The 17,357-nt window shown below is 47.0% G+C and overlaps 1 protein-coding gene across 1 annotated transcript in view; it reads right to left on the bottom strand.

The window, feature by feature from the left end:
- Positions 1-353: 353 nt before the first annotated feature.
- Positions 354-17,357, bottom strand: part of sik2a (salt-inducible kinase 2a) — a 67,064-nt gene continuing 50,060 nt past the window's right edge. The window contains exons 5-15 of the mRNA XM_036524142.1: positions 14,830-14,954; positions 13,979-14,102; positions 9,053-9,285; positions 8,450-8,602; positions 8,102-8,260; positions 5,875-6,112; positions 3,941-4,225; positions 2,958-3,127; positions 2,133-2,246; positions 1,703-1,794; positions 354-1,549 (exon numbers count right to left, since the gene is read on the bottom strand). Coding sequence (XP_036380035.1) covers positions 1,000-1,549; positions 1,703-1,794; positions 2,133-2,246; positions 2,958-3,127; positions 3,941-4,225; positions 5,875-6,112; positions 8,102-8,260; positions 8,450-8,602; positions 9,053-9,285; positions 13,979-14,102; positions 14,830-14,954 — 2,243 coding nt within the window. The 3' untranslated portion in view covers positions 354-999. The remainder of the gene's footprint in view (positions 1,550-1,702; positions 1,795-2,132; positions 2,247-2,957; positions 3,128-3,940; positions 4,226-5,874; positions 6,113-8,101; positions 8,261-8,449; positions 8,603-9,052; positions 9,286-13,978; positions 14,103-14,829; positions 14,955-17,357) is intronic.

Raw genomic sequence — 17,357 nt, 5'->3', positions numbered from 1 at the left:
TGTAAGCTGTGGTCTTTCTCCTTCTCTCCTTGTTACTTCTTTGAAAAAAGTGCTCCAGTAAATGTCCTGCCCAGACATTCCTCCAGTCTGAGCATTGTTAGTAGTTTATTACCCTATTTTTTTCCAGAGAAGTTGAGCTTGTGTACAGTCAGTAATTCATTACATTATTTGTAAAGCTGCAAGGAAAAAAAGCAAAAACAAAAAAAAAACATGTCTTCATGTTTTATGAAGCTTGTTTTGGGAAAAAAGCCAGTTACCGTGAGCTTTCTGAAGACACCTGAATCCAGTGCGAAATCAGTGTTGTGCACTTCAAAAGGTTCAGCTCAGAGGTCACTGAAAATAATGGAGGTCAGAGATGCACAGAGTACATTAAAAGATGGCAAAAAATCCTTCAGATCCCTGTAAACCGTACGGTGTCTGCTGGTTCGTCTCTGAGATAATATTGCTTCAATATCGCAACAAGAAAGTTCACTGTGGCTTCACGTCCTGTGTGCATCTGCTTTTTGTTGTATGATTACAAAGGTTACACCTAGAATTTGTGAGGCAAGTAAATACAGATCTTGTGCTCTTGTTATCGAGAGGGGAGTTTGCTGGGTATGTGCACACAACCCAACCCCAGCTGACACCATGGTTTGCATGGACCTGGCAGCAGTCCACTCTGTCCTCTTCTTTTGTGCAGAGAGCATAAGGATGTGCGTGCCTCACGCACTCACAGACACACTGACATCACTATGGCATAGGAAATGTGCATGACTCATAAAAACACAGATGCTTGGCCACCAGGCTGCCCCCCTACCCCCCCAGGTGTGGGACAGAGGAGCTGAGGGGTCTGGGAGGTTGGTAGGGAGGGTTTGGTAAGAAAACATGAAAGAAAAAAAGTCTCTGAGGTTTCACAACGCAAAAGATACAATAATGGTCATCCTGTCCATCCCCTCCCCCCACCCTTACCCATAGCTGTTCAGGTCTCAAGGTTGTAGAACATCTCGCCGAATCCTTTTCTCAGTTAACCAGCACAAAGCCATGCTGGGAGTCCACCGTCTCCATCATCTCACAGTCCAAGAAGGGGCAGTGGAGCTCAGGGAGACCCAGTCCCACGTACTCGGCACTAGGTGCCTCTGCCTGGTCTTGCAGGGGTGGCTGGCTGGGGTCCAGGGGGTACTGGTATTGCTCTTGATAAAGGGGCTCTGTGGCAGGGGACAGGGCCAAGTTGCAGGTGGAGTAGCTGTAGTTTTGGGGCTCAGAGTGGTGGGTAGGTGAACTGAGTTGCAGGGGGGTGGGGTAAACGCCCATGTAGAGGTCGTAGGGTGGGGGCTCAGTGCTGGGCTCCAGCAGAGGGCTGAGGGTTTGAGCTCGGTGGAAGGGGGGAGGGGGCTGGGAGCTGCCCTGCTGCTGTACTTGAGCCACGGTGGCCTGGATAAGGGAGGGGGCCATAGGTTCTGCGTGACCAGCCACGGAGTGAGGTGGGTAGGAGCCCTCTACAATGTGCATCTGGTTGAAGTAAGCTTGCAGCTGGGACTGCTTCTGCAGGTAAAGCCTCTTCTGGTGCAGCCTAGAGGGGAGGCAGAGGAGAGAAATGAGGGCTGAGTATTGAGAGGTGAGAAGTGAGAGGTGAAGGGTGAAGGGTGACAGGTGATGAGTAAAAGTGAGATATGAGATGAGGGGTAAATGTTCGAGGTGAGAGGTGAGGGAGAGTGTCGCCCACCTGTGCTCCTGGAGCTGCTGTTCCAGGCTCCGGGGCACGTCCTTACAGAACATCTGGCAGCTGCCAGGGCTGGTGGCCATGAGGCTGGCTTTCTGTGGGGACAGAAGGCCATAAGAGCCATGAATGGCAAACTCATCACAAGGGAGGGACAGACTGCTGAATGACCACTCACTTCTGAAGGAGTAGAAATAGCATAGCTGATGTAGAGCACTGGATTTGATTAATGCTTGAATTGTATGAGTGTGACAGTGATGCACAAATGAACAAATCTATTAAAAGTACATTAAAAAACAGCATAAAATGATGAAACAACACTTATTATAATCTCTTTATTTTCAGTCTGTGTTCTCTCCTTGGTGGTGCTGGGCACAGCTGAGAGCAGTCAGAAGCACCAGTGGTGAGGGTATGTGCTCCATTTGTGTGGCTCTACCTGCAGCTTGTGCGCCAGGTACTGTGTCTCCAGGCTCTGTCTTCGTGACAACAGTGGGGGGTGAGCTCCGCCGGAGAACACGGCTGCACCATCCTGCTGCGGGGCACCGTCACTCTGGAAACATGCAGCCACAGACAGTCCCATAAAGACACAGGCAGAGACACGGAGGAAGGGATACAGAGGTGCAGGCAGAGACACAGAGGAAGGGATACGGAGGTACATGCAGAGACATGGACAGATGGACACAGAGGAGCACAAGAGGGGGTTAGTGGCCCTACTCCCTGGTGGCATCTTCAGGCTGGCATGCACACACGCATGCACACATGCACCACCGACATGGATGCTGCAAACAACCCACTCCACAGAAATCTGTTTACCAAATGCAGGGTGTGGACAGGTACCCAACTGCATGTACACAAGCTCAGGCCACAGCAGCACTTCGCTTGTGGCGATTAGATTTAGCCAGCTCTCATGGCCCACTTTCTGATTGAGGCATGCAGAGCAGTTTTCAGAGTGACCTGGTGTGACCCTGCGGGTGTCGCGCCAGATTGCAGCGCCAAGGGCCACGCTGCAGGTCTAATTGAAGACTTCAGACAATCAGTGTGTTGTTTACCACCGTGTGCGGCATTGGCAGTCGGTCACAAAGAGGCCCTTTCGTGTTCAGACCCCCAGGTACTGTGTGATCTGTTGTTTACGGCGGGGAACCATGCCACCGCAACTATTTTCCGTGGCCCACCAGCGAACTGCAGACAGACATCGGCTGCGTCTCCTGCCGCTGTGTAAGGAGGGTTGGGAGAGATGTGTGCGCTGTGTGGCGGGACTGACCTGGAGCTGGGGGTCCCGGGGTTCCTGTGGGTGAGGGTGGGGGCTAGGGGGGCCCAGGGAGGGGTCCTCCTCAGGGCCCATGTGCTCATACAGCAGCTGTACCTTGTTGAGCTCCAGGATGCCTTTGGTCCGGGCCAGGTTCTGCAGGTGCTGCCTGAATGCCACAAGCCCTGGGCATGCAGGAAACACAACAGTGACTGTGAGCAGCCTCAATCCATGACGCCGGCCTAAGGCACCTTCCCCTGGCACAATGGACTTTCAACTACCTGAAGACTGTGTGTGTGTGTGCGTGGGTTACTCTGTCTATCACCATCTCTCCTTCCCTCTCACAGACACATACACTAACACACATTCACTTCACAACATTTATTTACGATTGCTCCTCCCCTGTCCAGTGTATTGATGTGTCCCCAGTTCTCCCAGTTATGTGAGGAGACACGCTTAATGAACTGGTGTGACATAAAAGGATCTTGCAGACTGAGAGAGCCTATTCACTCTTCTACAATTCACAGAAAATACACAGCAGCTAGTCCAGCCTCACAAATGAAACTTTGGCCAAACCACCCAACAACAGAAAGCAATTATAAAGGGTGCACAATTAAGAATTACAGGGGACTGTGTGAGCCTGCTTTTCAAAGTGGCAGATGATCCACACAATTAGTCATCTGAGGGTTAGAATAATTTCACAGCCCAGTAATTTGTGTCTATATGGGTGCAAATGGGCTGGAGCTGCAGACACCATGCATCTCTGTTAGGAATGTCTGAAACCACTTGTTTCACAGTGTGTTGATATTTCTGCTCTGAGGCATGTTGTGCTACAGGATATGCAGCATGAATGACTGATTTGGCTGTGATCAAAATCAATGGGGAGATTTACATTGAGTGGGTTGGCTCATACCATTCTGTAACAAGGACACAGTGACGCAGAAAGAGTCAGAGAGAGAGAGAGAGAGAGAGAGAGAGTCAGGATAAGGGGGTGGTACCTTGCGTGAGGGAGGTGTCGGAGGCGCGGCGCCCTTCCCGGAAGCTGATTGGAGAACGGTTGTGAGCCTCCCGCCTCTGCAAGCTCAGAGCCTGCATGGCGGGGTTGGCAGGCTTGACGCCGATGAAGGGTGGAGTCATGCGGGTGATTGAGGCGTTGGCCAGAACCACTTCATTGAGCGAGGGGGGGGCCTCTGGCAGACTGACATCACTGTGCACGGAGCCCATGTCATACTCTGAGTCCATGCTTCCTAGAGACGGGTTATGGCCCACACTGAACAGCTTCCCTGTAAGCAGTGTACACAAAGACACACAAACACAAAGGCTTAGAATCACAGTACTAGCTTAGGCTTAGCATTTTCAGTATATATACTAAAGAAGAAATGATAAGAAAACAGTCTCCACAGCTTGCTTGGGAATTTCATTTACTGCATATTCAGTAATCATAATGCAACTTAAAAATGACCTTGCTGACCCTGAATACTTACATAAATAAACTTTTAAAGTTACATGTTGGCTTTCTGCACTAAAAACTGGACAGGTAACTTAGTTGTAGCTTATGCTGTTGGTAATATACAGTGCTGCTTGAAAGCATGTGAACCCCTTATGCAAGTATAGATTTTTTTAGTTGTACCATTAAATGTTTAGTTAAGAAGAACCTGACTTAACAGGTTTATATTTTCCAAATGTTGACTTAGAGGAAATCATGCCTGTGGTAGAAAAACAAAATTAGCGCAGGTACAAAAATGAAGTGAACCCCAAGTTACATTGGTTAAATTAAGTAGGTCAAGAATGACAAGAAAAATAATAAATCAGGTAAAATCCAACCCAAACATAACATCTAGAGATTTGCAGGCCTCCCTTGCATCATCTCAGGTAACTGTGCATGCTTCAAAAATGAGAAGGACACAATGTAAATGGCATTCATGCCAGGGTTGCCAGGAAGAAGCCTCTGCTGTCAAAAAAGAATCAAACTGCCTGTCTTAAGTTTCCCAGCGATCACCTTGACAAACCTGAAAGTTTCTGGAAGTCCATTCTCTGGACAGATGAGTCCAAAATTGACCTTTTTAATCACAATCAAAATTGCTATGTTTGGCAAAAATCCAACACTGCCTACCACCAAAAGAACCATATCCCAACAGTCAAGCATGGTGGTGGAAATGTCAAGATCTGGGGCTGCTTTTCCTCCTCTGGACCTGAGAGACAAAACCATGAATTCTGAGGTATACCAGGAGATTTTTTAACAGAACCTCATGCCATGAGTCCGGGAACTAAAGCTGGGCCGACAATCAGTCTTCCAACAAGACAACTACCCAAAGCATTCATGCAAATCTACCAAAGAATGGCTCAGGAGAAAGATTTGTGTTTCGGACTGGCTGTCAAAGTCCTGACCTAAATCCAACTGGGATGCTGTGGCAGGACCTGAAGCAGGCAGTTCATGCCAGAAACCCCTCAACCGTAACTCAATTGGCTGAGTTCTGTAAGGAGGAGTGGGCAAAAATCCCTTAAAGCAAATGTAAGAGTCTGATTGTGTTCTTTATTTGAAATGTCTTCATTACAAATTGGGGTTTAGATAAAGACTTTAAAAGTTTATTTTAATTTTTTTATACAAAAATAAAGACCACCCCTGTAAGGTTCACAAACTTTCAAGCAGCAGCGTAGCTATACTGCTACTTTTTGTCAAATTCAGATCATAAATGAGTGAATTAATACCTGTGAGAAGATCAAACATGCAAATTTTGCTGTCATCAGCAGTCAGGTACACTCAGCTGGTTATAGATAATTTCTGGGCAGTGTACTGAGAACACGTGTATGGATGTTTCTTTGTCACCCGTCGCCATATGCTTAAGACTGTGTATGCAATGCATGTCACTCATTAGGCTGGTACAGACAGAGCCCCCTTACTGTCCCCAGAAAATGATGTCACAGTCCTGACCTGTGCTGGGCAAGGTGTTGAGCTGGTTGGTGACCTCCGACAGGGTGTGTCTCCGTTGGCCAAAGCGTGTGGTCTGGAAGGCGATGAAGACCTGGGCGGGGTCATCCTCGGCGTCTGGCTCCGGCTCCTCTGTCTCAATGCCCTCATCAATTGAGGTCTCCATCATGTTGCTGGGCAGAGAGGCGCTGACCTTTCGAGCAGAGGCCGGAGGCAGGGGGTCCAGCAGGCAGCCATTCACCTTGAAATGAGCCGCAGAGGGAGAGGCAAATGTTCTCCACATTGATCACTGTCCGTGGGGTATCGACACTGTGGAACTGGATGATCTAGTCAACCGCCTTTTAGACTCCTCTACTCAACAGTTAAGTTCCTGATTGGTTGAGCCAGAACATTGCTGGATCAGCATGCTCATCTGGGTTAGGGGACCCATTCCCCGACACTGATCCCACAATAACTATTTTGCTGGAGCTTGTGGCTGTTTCCTACATTAGTTACTTTACTGTATACTTACCAGATGGTTTTTCCCAGAGCGATTTCCACAGCTAATAATTTTCACATGTGATCCATTTACATAACTGAATATTTACTGAGGCACTACTGGAAATGGCAAGCTCTGGGTTCCAAACCCTGTTTATTACCACTACACCTGCCATCTACCCTTTGCTTGTGATGGTTCTCTTGTTTATGGTGTTAGCATATGTTGGCAAAACAGAACTTTTGTGTCATTGTTCATAACTCATTGTTTATATTACTACCACTGTAAATGACTCCCTTTCTGCTTTTATTTTATCATTTTTCTTCCTTTACTATTCAGCGTGGCTCCTGTTATAACCTTTCATGGCTTTACAGTCAAATACTCTGCGGAAGCCCTGTAACGTGATGCCTTTGTTGAGAGTGCTTAAGACCTTATGTAATATTTCATCGATTGTCCGATCTGCCACCACAGGCCCACCTGGCATGCTGAAAGCAGAGCCAGAGCAGCAGCTGCAGCCTCACGTTGCTGTTGCCAAGCAGCCAGGGGATCTTTCCCAAAGATGACAGATGACAAACCAATGTGACACTTAATCTACCATTGTTCATAATGCTGATTATAAAACATGCTGTGGAGTTAAGAGACCAACGCAATGTTCGCAGGATTGAGCTGCCATAAACCAACATGTCCTCAGTCTCCCTAGCCTCTCTCCTCCAATGCTGGGGGGATGGGGGGAGTCTGGCATGCATGAACGGGAAATGCATTTTGGCTGGGGGAACAGTTGCGCTAATGCAAGCGTGGAAAGATGAGAGAATGGGCACACACGTGTGCTGAAACACACACCCACACACACACACACCCACACACACACACACACACACACACACACACACACAGCCTACCCCACCATTGCCCAACCATCAGAAATCATCTGGATGCGTTGCCAGGGAAACGGGAGGCCTGCTCTCTGTCGCTCTCTCCGTACTGTGAGATCTGCGACTCTGGTTTCCTGTAGCATGCGCCAGGAGCGCCGTTGCCTCAAATGCACATGCGAAAGACTGCAATCTGCTCCACCTCACCCCTTCTATCTCATTACTGTCTCACCATGAAGGATGGCTCTCACACACAGTGTACAGGTCATAAGTGTCAAAGCTATTTATTAGGATTCAGTAGGATACGGTTACGTAATGCCCATACTCTAGGATGGAGGCCTCTCTTTCTCCTGCCACAGCGCACAGATCAGAGAGGCCTGACTGACACATGTTGTCCACAGAGGTGGCTGATGCACAGTGCAGAAGCAAAATCATAAAATTGTCTGCTGTGCCTGCTTTACACAGAACTGAGGGGGTCCACATGGGTCTGGGCAAGCAAAAGTGAGCAAAAGTGAGGAGATGTTTTTAATCTCAGAGAATGCAGCTAGAAAGACACAAAAGCTCTCTTGGCTTGTTTTGGAAACGGCAAAAAGGAGAAGCACAGGAGAGACCAGATCCATGGCAAGGCAGTAGTAGGCCACAAAGCCCGCCAACCAACCCCCAACCCCAGAAATCGCTGCTCCCCAGAATAGGCCAGGAGGAGTGTGGGGACCTGCTCCAAGCTCCACAGAGTCATTATACCATAAAAGTAAAGTCAACATAAAAGTATAAACATCTGTACATTTGAATACAGTTCAAACATGGATTGTCACTGTACAGGTCAGACTGAGCACCTGTCAATATGTAACTCTTCTGTACCCCCTCCCAACATCTAACTTGTACAGACCTTGGGCGTGGTTACTTCCTCCTCCATGAGGCTGTGCTCAGGTGCCGGAGGCGATTGTGAGAAGGTGAAGGTTTCAGTGGAGGCCTGGGAGAGGACAGGAGAGGGCAGGACTCGTATGCTCTGAGGAAGGAGCCCCACCTGGGTAGTGGCACTGTTTGCCTGTCATGGGAGAGAAAGAGAGAGAGAGGGAGAGAGACAGAGCTGGTTTAGGCTTGTGTTAAAAAAACATGTCTGCCCTCCTTTCACTCCATGAGAAATGAATATTAGCTGCATTACCAACAGACAGTAACACTCTTGTGGCACACACTTTCTTATCTAGGGGGCAGTGTGGGGTAAAAGCATGGTTACCTTGACAACAGTCTGCTCAGCTATGGTGCTGGGTCGGCGCTGTCGGGCATCAAGTCGCTGCTCCACAGGAAAGCTGCAGCGGTGAGCTTTCAGGCGCTCAACCAGCAGGTAGTAGATGGCAGCAAAGTGGTTATAGCTCTTGTTCTGTAGAGACTGTCAGAGGAAGACAGGACCTTATACAGTGTGTGTGCATGTATGTGTGCGTTTGCATCTATGTTTGTCTCTCTATATGCGTATATGTGTGTACATGCATGTATCCATTTCTGTGTGTCTCTCTCTATAAGCTAGTGTGTGTGCATGTATATGCGCGCATGTGCGTGTATCTATTTGTGTGTTTGTAAATCTACATTGATGTTTCTATATGCGTGTGTGTGTGTGTGTGTATATATGTGTCTGTATGTGTGCATCTTTGTGTGTGTGTGTGCCTGTGACTGTAGCTATGTGTCTCTCTATGTATGAGTGTATCTCTCTAAATGTGTGTGTGCATCTGTGTGTACATGTACCTATGTGTGTGTCTCTCTCTCTATGAGTGTGTATGTGTGTGAGCATGTGCATCTGTATGTGTATATATGTGTCCATTTCTGTGTTGGGTGTGGACCTCACCTCGATGGTCTTGTGTTGGTTGATGCCCAGGCTGTGCATGAGACGCAGCACCTGCTCGCTGTGCTCTCCCACACCCCCGGCTTTGCCCCCCTCCTTGGGGGCACACTGTTGGTACAGCATGGGCCGCTGAATGGGTACATCAAGTGCCATCCAACGATGCTCTTTAATTTGGGCCACAGAGAGACGCTTGGATGGGTCCAGGACCAACATGCGACGGATGAGGTGCTCACAGTCTACAGGAGGGTGGGGGACACATGTCACATGATGCTCTCACTATCCAACGCACCAGTTTCCCCTTTCCTCCCTATTGTGACACTTCTGTATCATTTTCCAAAGTTTCACAGAGGCACTCATGGGAACTGAAGTCCACATCCTGAGGTGCAGGAGTAGGCTGACACCAGCTCTGAACTACACCTCCATTCAATACCTGCGTGTCTATGAAGTTATTTTTGTGTCTTTCTAGCGCAAGCATTAAAGACAGTTTTGAGAGCAAATTTCTCGCACTGCAATCAAAAATCAAGTTTGTCTTTTTTGTGTCACAAAAAGTTTTGATTGCGAATCAGTCCTCTTTGGTTGCAAGATCAAAAAGTTTTGTGAGTCAAAAAGTTCTGTGAGTCAAAAAGTTTTACAAATCAAAAAGTTTTGCTTGCAAGTTGAACTGGACGTAATGGGCAGGGATCTACGCTGATGGATGAGAGAAGAGTTTCTATTGGTGGGTTTGAGTTGGATCGACAGCATGGTTACACCCATAGATATAGAAACGTAGATACCTCATTGGCCACTGCTGTATGTCGCCGCTATGCGTCTGCGTGGTCGCCATATTGGAGCGGTCAAGATCCGCTAGTAAACAAATACAATGTGTATTGAGAGATGCAGACTTCTCTACAAAATCAACTGTAACTCGCTGAATTCTGAACCTATTTTCATGAAATTTGGTTTGTTATAAACGTGAGAAATTGAACATGATACTGGTTACATATTGGAATTAAATTCAGTTACTGGCGGCGGATCTAATCAGCTCTATGCCAAAACATTAACCTTCTGAATAGCCACAACTTCCTCTGGGACATGCAGGCTCTGATCTATGAATAGGCAACATCAAGTGTAAATTATTTACAATTTCAGCTTTTGTGAGTTCCTCCAAAAATGTAGATTTCTATATGTAACGGATGGGATCTCACTGCTCGTTGCCAAGCCCTTATGGCCAGCGTCATTGCCAGTTGAGCTAAAGGCAAATTGCCTCTAGCCTGTCGGCAACAGGTAGTTAACCCGGTCTCAGGGAGTGACGTAACCGCTGCAACCACTCAGCTACCTGCTACCCGCTACACCACAGGCTTTACGTGGGACTCACACAGGCTATTCACTGTCACAGCTCTGCGACATATTTACATTTACATTTATTCATTTAGTAGACGCTTTTATCCAAAGACACGTACAAAAGTGCATATATTGGGCAAACAGGCACAAGGGCAAGATGTGTATAGGTCATACAATGCAGATAGTGCTGAAGCTGAGCACAAGGTCGGTGTAGCGAGCCAGAACAAATCTGATCTAAGGTTACATATATCAAATACAATCACTGGGACAATAAAGTACCGCTATACTACCTAGGCAAAAACGTAGTACAAATGCAAGGTAAGGGATAGAGCTACAAGTACAAGCCAAGAATCTTAGATTTACAAGGACAAAATGGCAAGGGTGTCAGTCCAGGTAGAGTCTGAAGAGGTTGGTCTTCAGACCACGTCTGAAGGGTTGGAGTAAAGGAGTTGTTCTCATGGGGGTGGGGAGTCCATTCCACCACTGGGGGGTGATGAGGAAATGCTGCTGTTGAATGCATCCAATACCACATGACTGTCTGCAACGAGGACTTCCGACTTTGGGATTGCACACTACATGTTTGAAAGAGAAGCTAGATAATTGTGTTTGGCTACCAAGCCATGTTAGATACTCGTTCAGCTCACGTTTATTTATGTGTCCCCTCTGGTTTAACCCTTTCGCACGTAACTTATTTTTTATGCTACATAGCGTGCGTTACATGGTTCGTTATGTTTTCATTAGCATTATTAATTATTAATAATAATTAATAATAGCGTTATTCATAGATTTCAGTTAGCATTTGCTATATTTTTAGAGTTAAATCGCTCTAAAAATTAGCTAGAATTTCTCCAAACTAGTGTTCTAATCGCACCAGTTTTAGCATATGCACTAAACGGCTAATCACACCGGTGTGACCATACGTGCCAAAGGGTTAATAGTTTCCAATGCACCGACTGTAACTACAGACATGCAAGGTGCAGATATATTTACCATTGCTTCATTTAGGCAGAATAAGTTAAACGCTATAGTTTAACCGCTCATTAACGTTAGCGGTCTTCCACTGATAAACATGGCATTAGCTAGCTTTGTGGGTAGCCTAATTTAGGAATGGACAGCGTTATAAGCTGCTGTAAGCGATGTTGCCAGAGAATCTTTAGAAGTGATGAGGGAGAAATGATAGGTCCGTTGTTTGTTTACTCGCTAGAACTGCCACACTGTTTCATAAATACACATTGTATTTGTTTACTAGCGGATCTTGACCGCTCCAATATGGCGACCACGCAGACGCATAGCGGCGACATACAGTAGTGGCCAATGAGATATCTACGTTTCTATATCTATGGGTGTAACCATGCTGTCGATCCAACTCAAACCCACCAGTAGAAACTCTTCTCTCATCCATCAGCGTAGATCCCGCCCATTACGTCCAGTTCAACTTGCAAGCAAAACTTTTTGATTTGCAAAACTTTTGGACCCGCAAGCAAAACCTTATGACTCGCAAGCAAAACTTTTTGGCATAAAACAAGTTCTGGAGAAGTCTAATCTCCCTATGGATGACAATGCAGTATCTCACTAGATTTTTTTTAAAGAAGTACTGCTGTGTGATATCTAAGTTCCATTAAAAAGGTTTGACACTGGTGGAGAAGCAATTCGAAAGCAATACAGCAAAAGCTACATACATTTATATATATATGAGCAAAACTTTTTGACTTGCAACCAAAGAGGACTGATTAGCAACCAAAACTTTTTGTGACACAAAAAAGACAAAAATAACTTCATATGTGTCATGTTAATCGAATTTTCCCCTTGATCAGTGTATGATGAGACCGTGCGCTGCTGAGTGAGGCGCTGTGACCGGACACTTGCAGAGGGCTGGCTCAGTGACAACGCGAAGCAAAACCCGAGCTACCAGGAGACTGTCCTTGTTAAACAAAGACAGCAGGTTTTGATCTGGCTGGGGCACTGCTGTAGTCCCCATGCTCTTCCGCTGAGAATGGCACTTAAGCATTACATTACATTTTTGTCATTTAGCATACACTCTTACCCCAAATGACTGACACAGGTTACAATTTTTACTTGCTATCCATTTATACAGTTGTATATTTCCTGAGGCAATTGTGGGTTAAGTACCTTGCGCAAGGGTACAGCAGCAGTGCTCCAGCGGAGATTCGAACCAGCAACCTTTTGGTTATAAGCCCTGCTCCCACTGTGCTACACTGCCACCCTCAGCAAGCTTAAATGTTTCAGTAAATATCCATGTATACTCATCATCTGCTACTCACGTATACCCACGAGCTGCAGAATTGGGGCTGGAACATACTCATAATTCTGCAGCATGCAGATGAGGTTGGCCTTCCACAAACAATCACAATCCAATGATCTGATCATGATCACTAGGACCAGCTTCTTTTTCACTCCATCCCCTTCCTCCCCCCTGTTCCATGGTACTTGATCCCTGCTTTTTCATTGTTGCTTCAGTAAAGCTTCAGAGACGGCTCCAAAACATGAGTTCACAGATAAATAAGGGCATAGAATAAATCTCCATTCATTTAACTATAAATTATATATAATTTATAATTTATATATATAAATTATAAATAATTATATATGCTGTTCAAAAATGGAGACCTACTTACACACTCATGGAAGAAATACACACTACAATTAAATATGTACATATAATGTGACGTCTAATGTCTAATTCAGTTGGGTACTAGCAGCTCTTTCATGCTAATATGCACTTGTGAAGGTATACAACTTAAACAAAGATTCAAAGTCTGTTCCCAACATTCCATGGGACTGTGTTCCAGGCAACCGTACATTCCTGCTGGTGAAGCAGCCAGAACCCTAGGTAACCGTGGCAGTTGAGTAAGCCATCGTGTTTTACTGGGGGGTGAAGGGGGGGGGTGTATGGGGAGCTTGGCACATTCTGTTCCCTCCACCCGGGGGGGGTCGAGTTACACTCCTGCACTCTGTACACCACTAAATTGTTTCAAGCTCCGGGACAAAATGAGGCCATCTCCTAACCCCCCAAAACACCCCAACCCCCAGTGCTGTTCCCCAAGTTACATCAAGCACTGGAGCCCTCCCTGAAGTTAATTTGAGCGAGTGGCATTCATGCAGAATGAGCTAACCTAACATCCCAAATATTTTTCAAGCGCACCCCCTCTCCTGTGAGGAAACTGCTGAGTCCTGGCTCTAGGCCATCTGAGCAGTATGCCTTGCCTCTGGCTCTTTGTCTCTCTGTGCCGTTCCTCCGCTCACACATTTCCTGGCTCCTGAGGGATGGGGCCTGGAGCTTGGGAGGCAGAGTGAACAACTCCCTTTTGGTCTGGGCAACAGGTGCATGTTTTTTGGTACAGCCAAAAGAATCTCTGAAGCCTTTCTCAGCCCTAGCTCTCGCCTAATGCAGGTTCCGCTGGGAGGCTGGCTACTGACAGATCACGTCCGCGCCTCTGAGGAGTGAAGCGGAGAACTGCATAGCTGTGGCATGACGTGATGTGAGGTGTGAAGGTGTGTGGTGTAGGGTATAGGTGTGAGGAGTGTGGGGTGTAAGGATGTGGGGGTGGGAGGGTGTGCGGAGAGGGTCTTGCCTACAGTTGCTTCTACCTTCTGTCATGAAGTAGGGGATCCGGAAACGACCCTCCAGGACCCTCTGTCGGAGTACAGGAAGCGTGGGGCCATCGAAGGGCAGGGCACCGCACACCAGCACATACAGCACCACACCCATGCTCTGCAAGACAAACATGCACAAGCATGCAAACACACACATGCACACGCAGATGTGCACGTGTAAACACACACGCACGCACGCACGCACACACACGCACACAGTTAATATCTGAGATGATTCCATTCACAAAATACAAAGCTGGATCAGGCTTCCAAAAAAGACAAAACAGATACATGCATCTGGTGGACTTCGATAGAATAGTCAGAAAATTCAATGTCAACATGTTGCCCTCAACAAAGGCATAAAACAAGGTCTGGAGAAGTCTAATCTCCCTATGGATGACAATGCAGTATCTCACTAGAATTTTTTTTTTAAAGAAGTACTGCTGTGTGATATCTAAGTTCAATTAAAAAGGTTTGACACTGGTGGAGAAGCAATTCGAAAGCAATACAGCAAAAGCTATATACATTTATATATACAAAAACAGCCAAAACTATTTAGCCTTTCTGTTTATGGGGGAGTTTTATGCAGAAATGCTTTAAACACAAATGGTGGTCCCTGCTGACCAAAACGCTGTAACACCTACTGCCATTTCTCACAGTGCTTCCACATGAAGCTTGCGCAAATTCTGGCTGTTTTTCTGGCATTTTCCTTTGGTTCATTTTTTACATTCACTCTACCTGTGACAAAGGAGGTGGGCTAACAGGAAACAGATGGGCCGGTGCATCTCTGCTTTACCATCTCCTGTGTGGACAGGGGTTAGGGTCTTGCTGCAGTGGGGCCTTACCCAGATGTCCAACTGGGTGCCCTCATACTGCTGGCCCTCAAACACCTCAGGGGCAGCATATGGGGGGCTACCACACCACGTTGCAAGGGGCTCGCCCGGCTGGAAGAAGTTCCCGAACCCGAAATCTGGGGGGAGACAGGATGGAGGGGTCTGATATATCCTAAATATCCCCCAAACCTCCCAGTGTTGAACAGAAATGCCTCAAAATGTGAAAGGAACGGACAGCTGGTTTTACTCATGGGTGTGTTGTAGTCCTGGAGGAAAAAAAGGGTAGAAGAATGCATGCTGTCTTTGCCAATGGAAGGAAGGGTGAAGGGGAGGGGAAGTGGGACAGAGAGAAAGAGAGAGGTAGGTAAAGCAGGAACACTCCTGGCAGAGGCAGACAGTGCATCAGGCCACCAGTCAGAATGGCTGACAGAATGACAGAGCTCAGCCCTCTTTAAGAGGGTGTCTGCTGTCTCTAGTGGATTATCACTGTGTGTGTGTGTGTGTGTGTGTGTGTGTGTGTATGCATGAGAAAGTGAGTGAACACTTGCTTCATTATAGGGGGGGGGGGGGCTCTGTTATCTTCAAAACTGGAGAGAGAGAGAGAGAGAGAGAGAGATGAGTGAGACAGACATCACCCACCCCTGTCAGTAGGGGTTAGTTGCCAGAGAGATTTCATGAGAGATGGATGATGGAATCTCAGTCCCAATCTGAGGGGACGTGCTGGGGTGGGGGCAAACGAGTGGAACCCGGTGACTTAGAGAGGGAGCAAAACTCTCAGCACTGGTGCTGTGAGGACAGCCTGGAATCATTCAGTCTGTCACTCTGATTTCCCCTTTTGCACGCTAAAGAAACCGATTGCATTGTGGCTCCAATTTGGCCACCTCAGCCTTTGTGTGCTGCATGACATAGCATTGGGCTGCTTTGTAATCTGAATGTGCCTCGTAATCATGGCTACATTCCCCAACAATGACACTCTCTCCTAGCTCTGCCACAGTGTTCTTACACCAGCTCCTCACACACCTCAGTCTACCATACCTGCATCTTTCCTTCATCTTGACACAGTACAGCATCCACAGCTGGGCACTGGGCAGGTTTATGAGTTTATTCTGGAGGCTGGACTGAGGGTCTCCCTGCACACTACAGTATATACTGACCTAACATGACTGGGAAGGGACAGACAAAGACAGACTGCACAGCTGTTAGGTGTTGAACTGATCAGGGGCACAAGGTTTATTTGGAGAGGAAAACACCATTATGGTGTATCTGGGTAATCACATGGACCATGGACCATGGACCTCCTAGAGTGGAATCTGGGAGGTGGAATCTGTGGAATTTGTTTCTGTGAAATCTGTCACAGGATTCCACAGAAACAGCCTGTACTGTCACTGTTGGCTCCAACAATGCCAACCATCATTCTTACTCCTTCAGAAAGGGATACTGCAGGATTTAAGAAGGGCTCTCAAACAGAGTGATGATTTGACAATGTATGCTGCTACTGAATGCACTTTCTCTCAAGAGTTAACATACATCTAGGAAGGATGGGAGAATCAGCCTGACAGAGCATTTCTTGAAGTGACTGCACAACTCCTCTCTACCCCTTGCTCCGAATGACAGGACAGGCAGAGCCACAGGCCTACCTGGGGATACCAGTCTTTTTTTCAATCTGCTATGGAGAACAGGCTTATTTTGGTGGTAAAAAGGGGAGTAAAAACATGTTTGATTGAGAGACTGTAAAAAAAAACAGCAGGTGAGAGGCAAGTGAGTGAGGGTGTGTGTATGGGAAGGGTTGCTGTGGGTCAAACTGACAATATCAAGGTGAGATACAAGCACATGGAGGACATATCAGTGAGGCTGACCCACTTCAAAGGCTGAATACTGATCAGCCTGGCTGACGTAGATGAAAAGGCGCTGCCCAGAGGTGGATGCTAGGACGGGTGGGGTGAGCACGGCTTTCAAATGCAGTCTCCCACACTAATGATCTCCCCCCCATGGTTCACTGTAACAGATGGACACACATTATCCGAGCATTTCACTGCCATCCCTCCCTTTCCCCCCTGATGCATTCTCACATCAGGTTCTGTTTCCCATACCAATAAAAACGGCTGTTATGTTCTTTTAGAGACACGCTTTCTCCCTCCTCTCTGCTCTGATCCTGGAAACGCATGGCATTGTAATGCAATTATGACATAATTCACATTGGGTCAATAGTGATCAAGCCACTGCTGCTGTTCCTCCCCACTCAGCTTGATGGTGATCTTGAGCACTGAGCTCTGACCGATGGGGCAGCCTTTTGCAGCCATTGTATACGATCGAACACTAATAACATCAAAGATAACGTTCGTGAAACTGATAGCGATGGTAGTGTAAGGGTGTGGCACAGGCTGGAATGATACGCTGTGATACAAAGTACAAACACATTACAGAACAGGGTGAATTTTCAAACATGGCACAGTACATCCAGAGCTGCTCTGGCCAACAGCACTGCTCGATTGAGTGTCTGTGCTGGAAGAACTGTGTTGTTAGTCCATGCCTCGCCAAAA

This window comes from Megalops cyprinoides, chromosome 3 (genome assembly GCF_013368585.1).
Source record: "Megalops cyprinoides isolate fMegCyp1 chromosome 3, fMegCyp1.pri, whole genome shotgun sequence".
Taxonomy (NCBI): Eukaryota; Metazoa; Chordata; class Actinopteri; order Elopiformes; family Megalopidae; genus Megalops; species Megalops cyprinoides.
The sequence above is the reverse complement of the archived record's forward strand: the minus strand, read 5'-3'. Positions and strand labels throughout refer to the sequence as shown.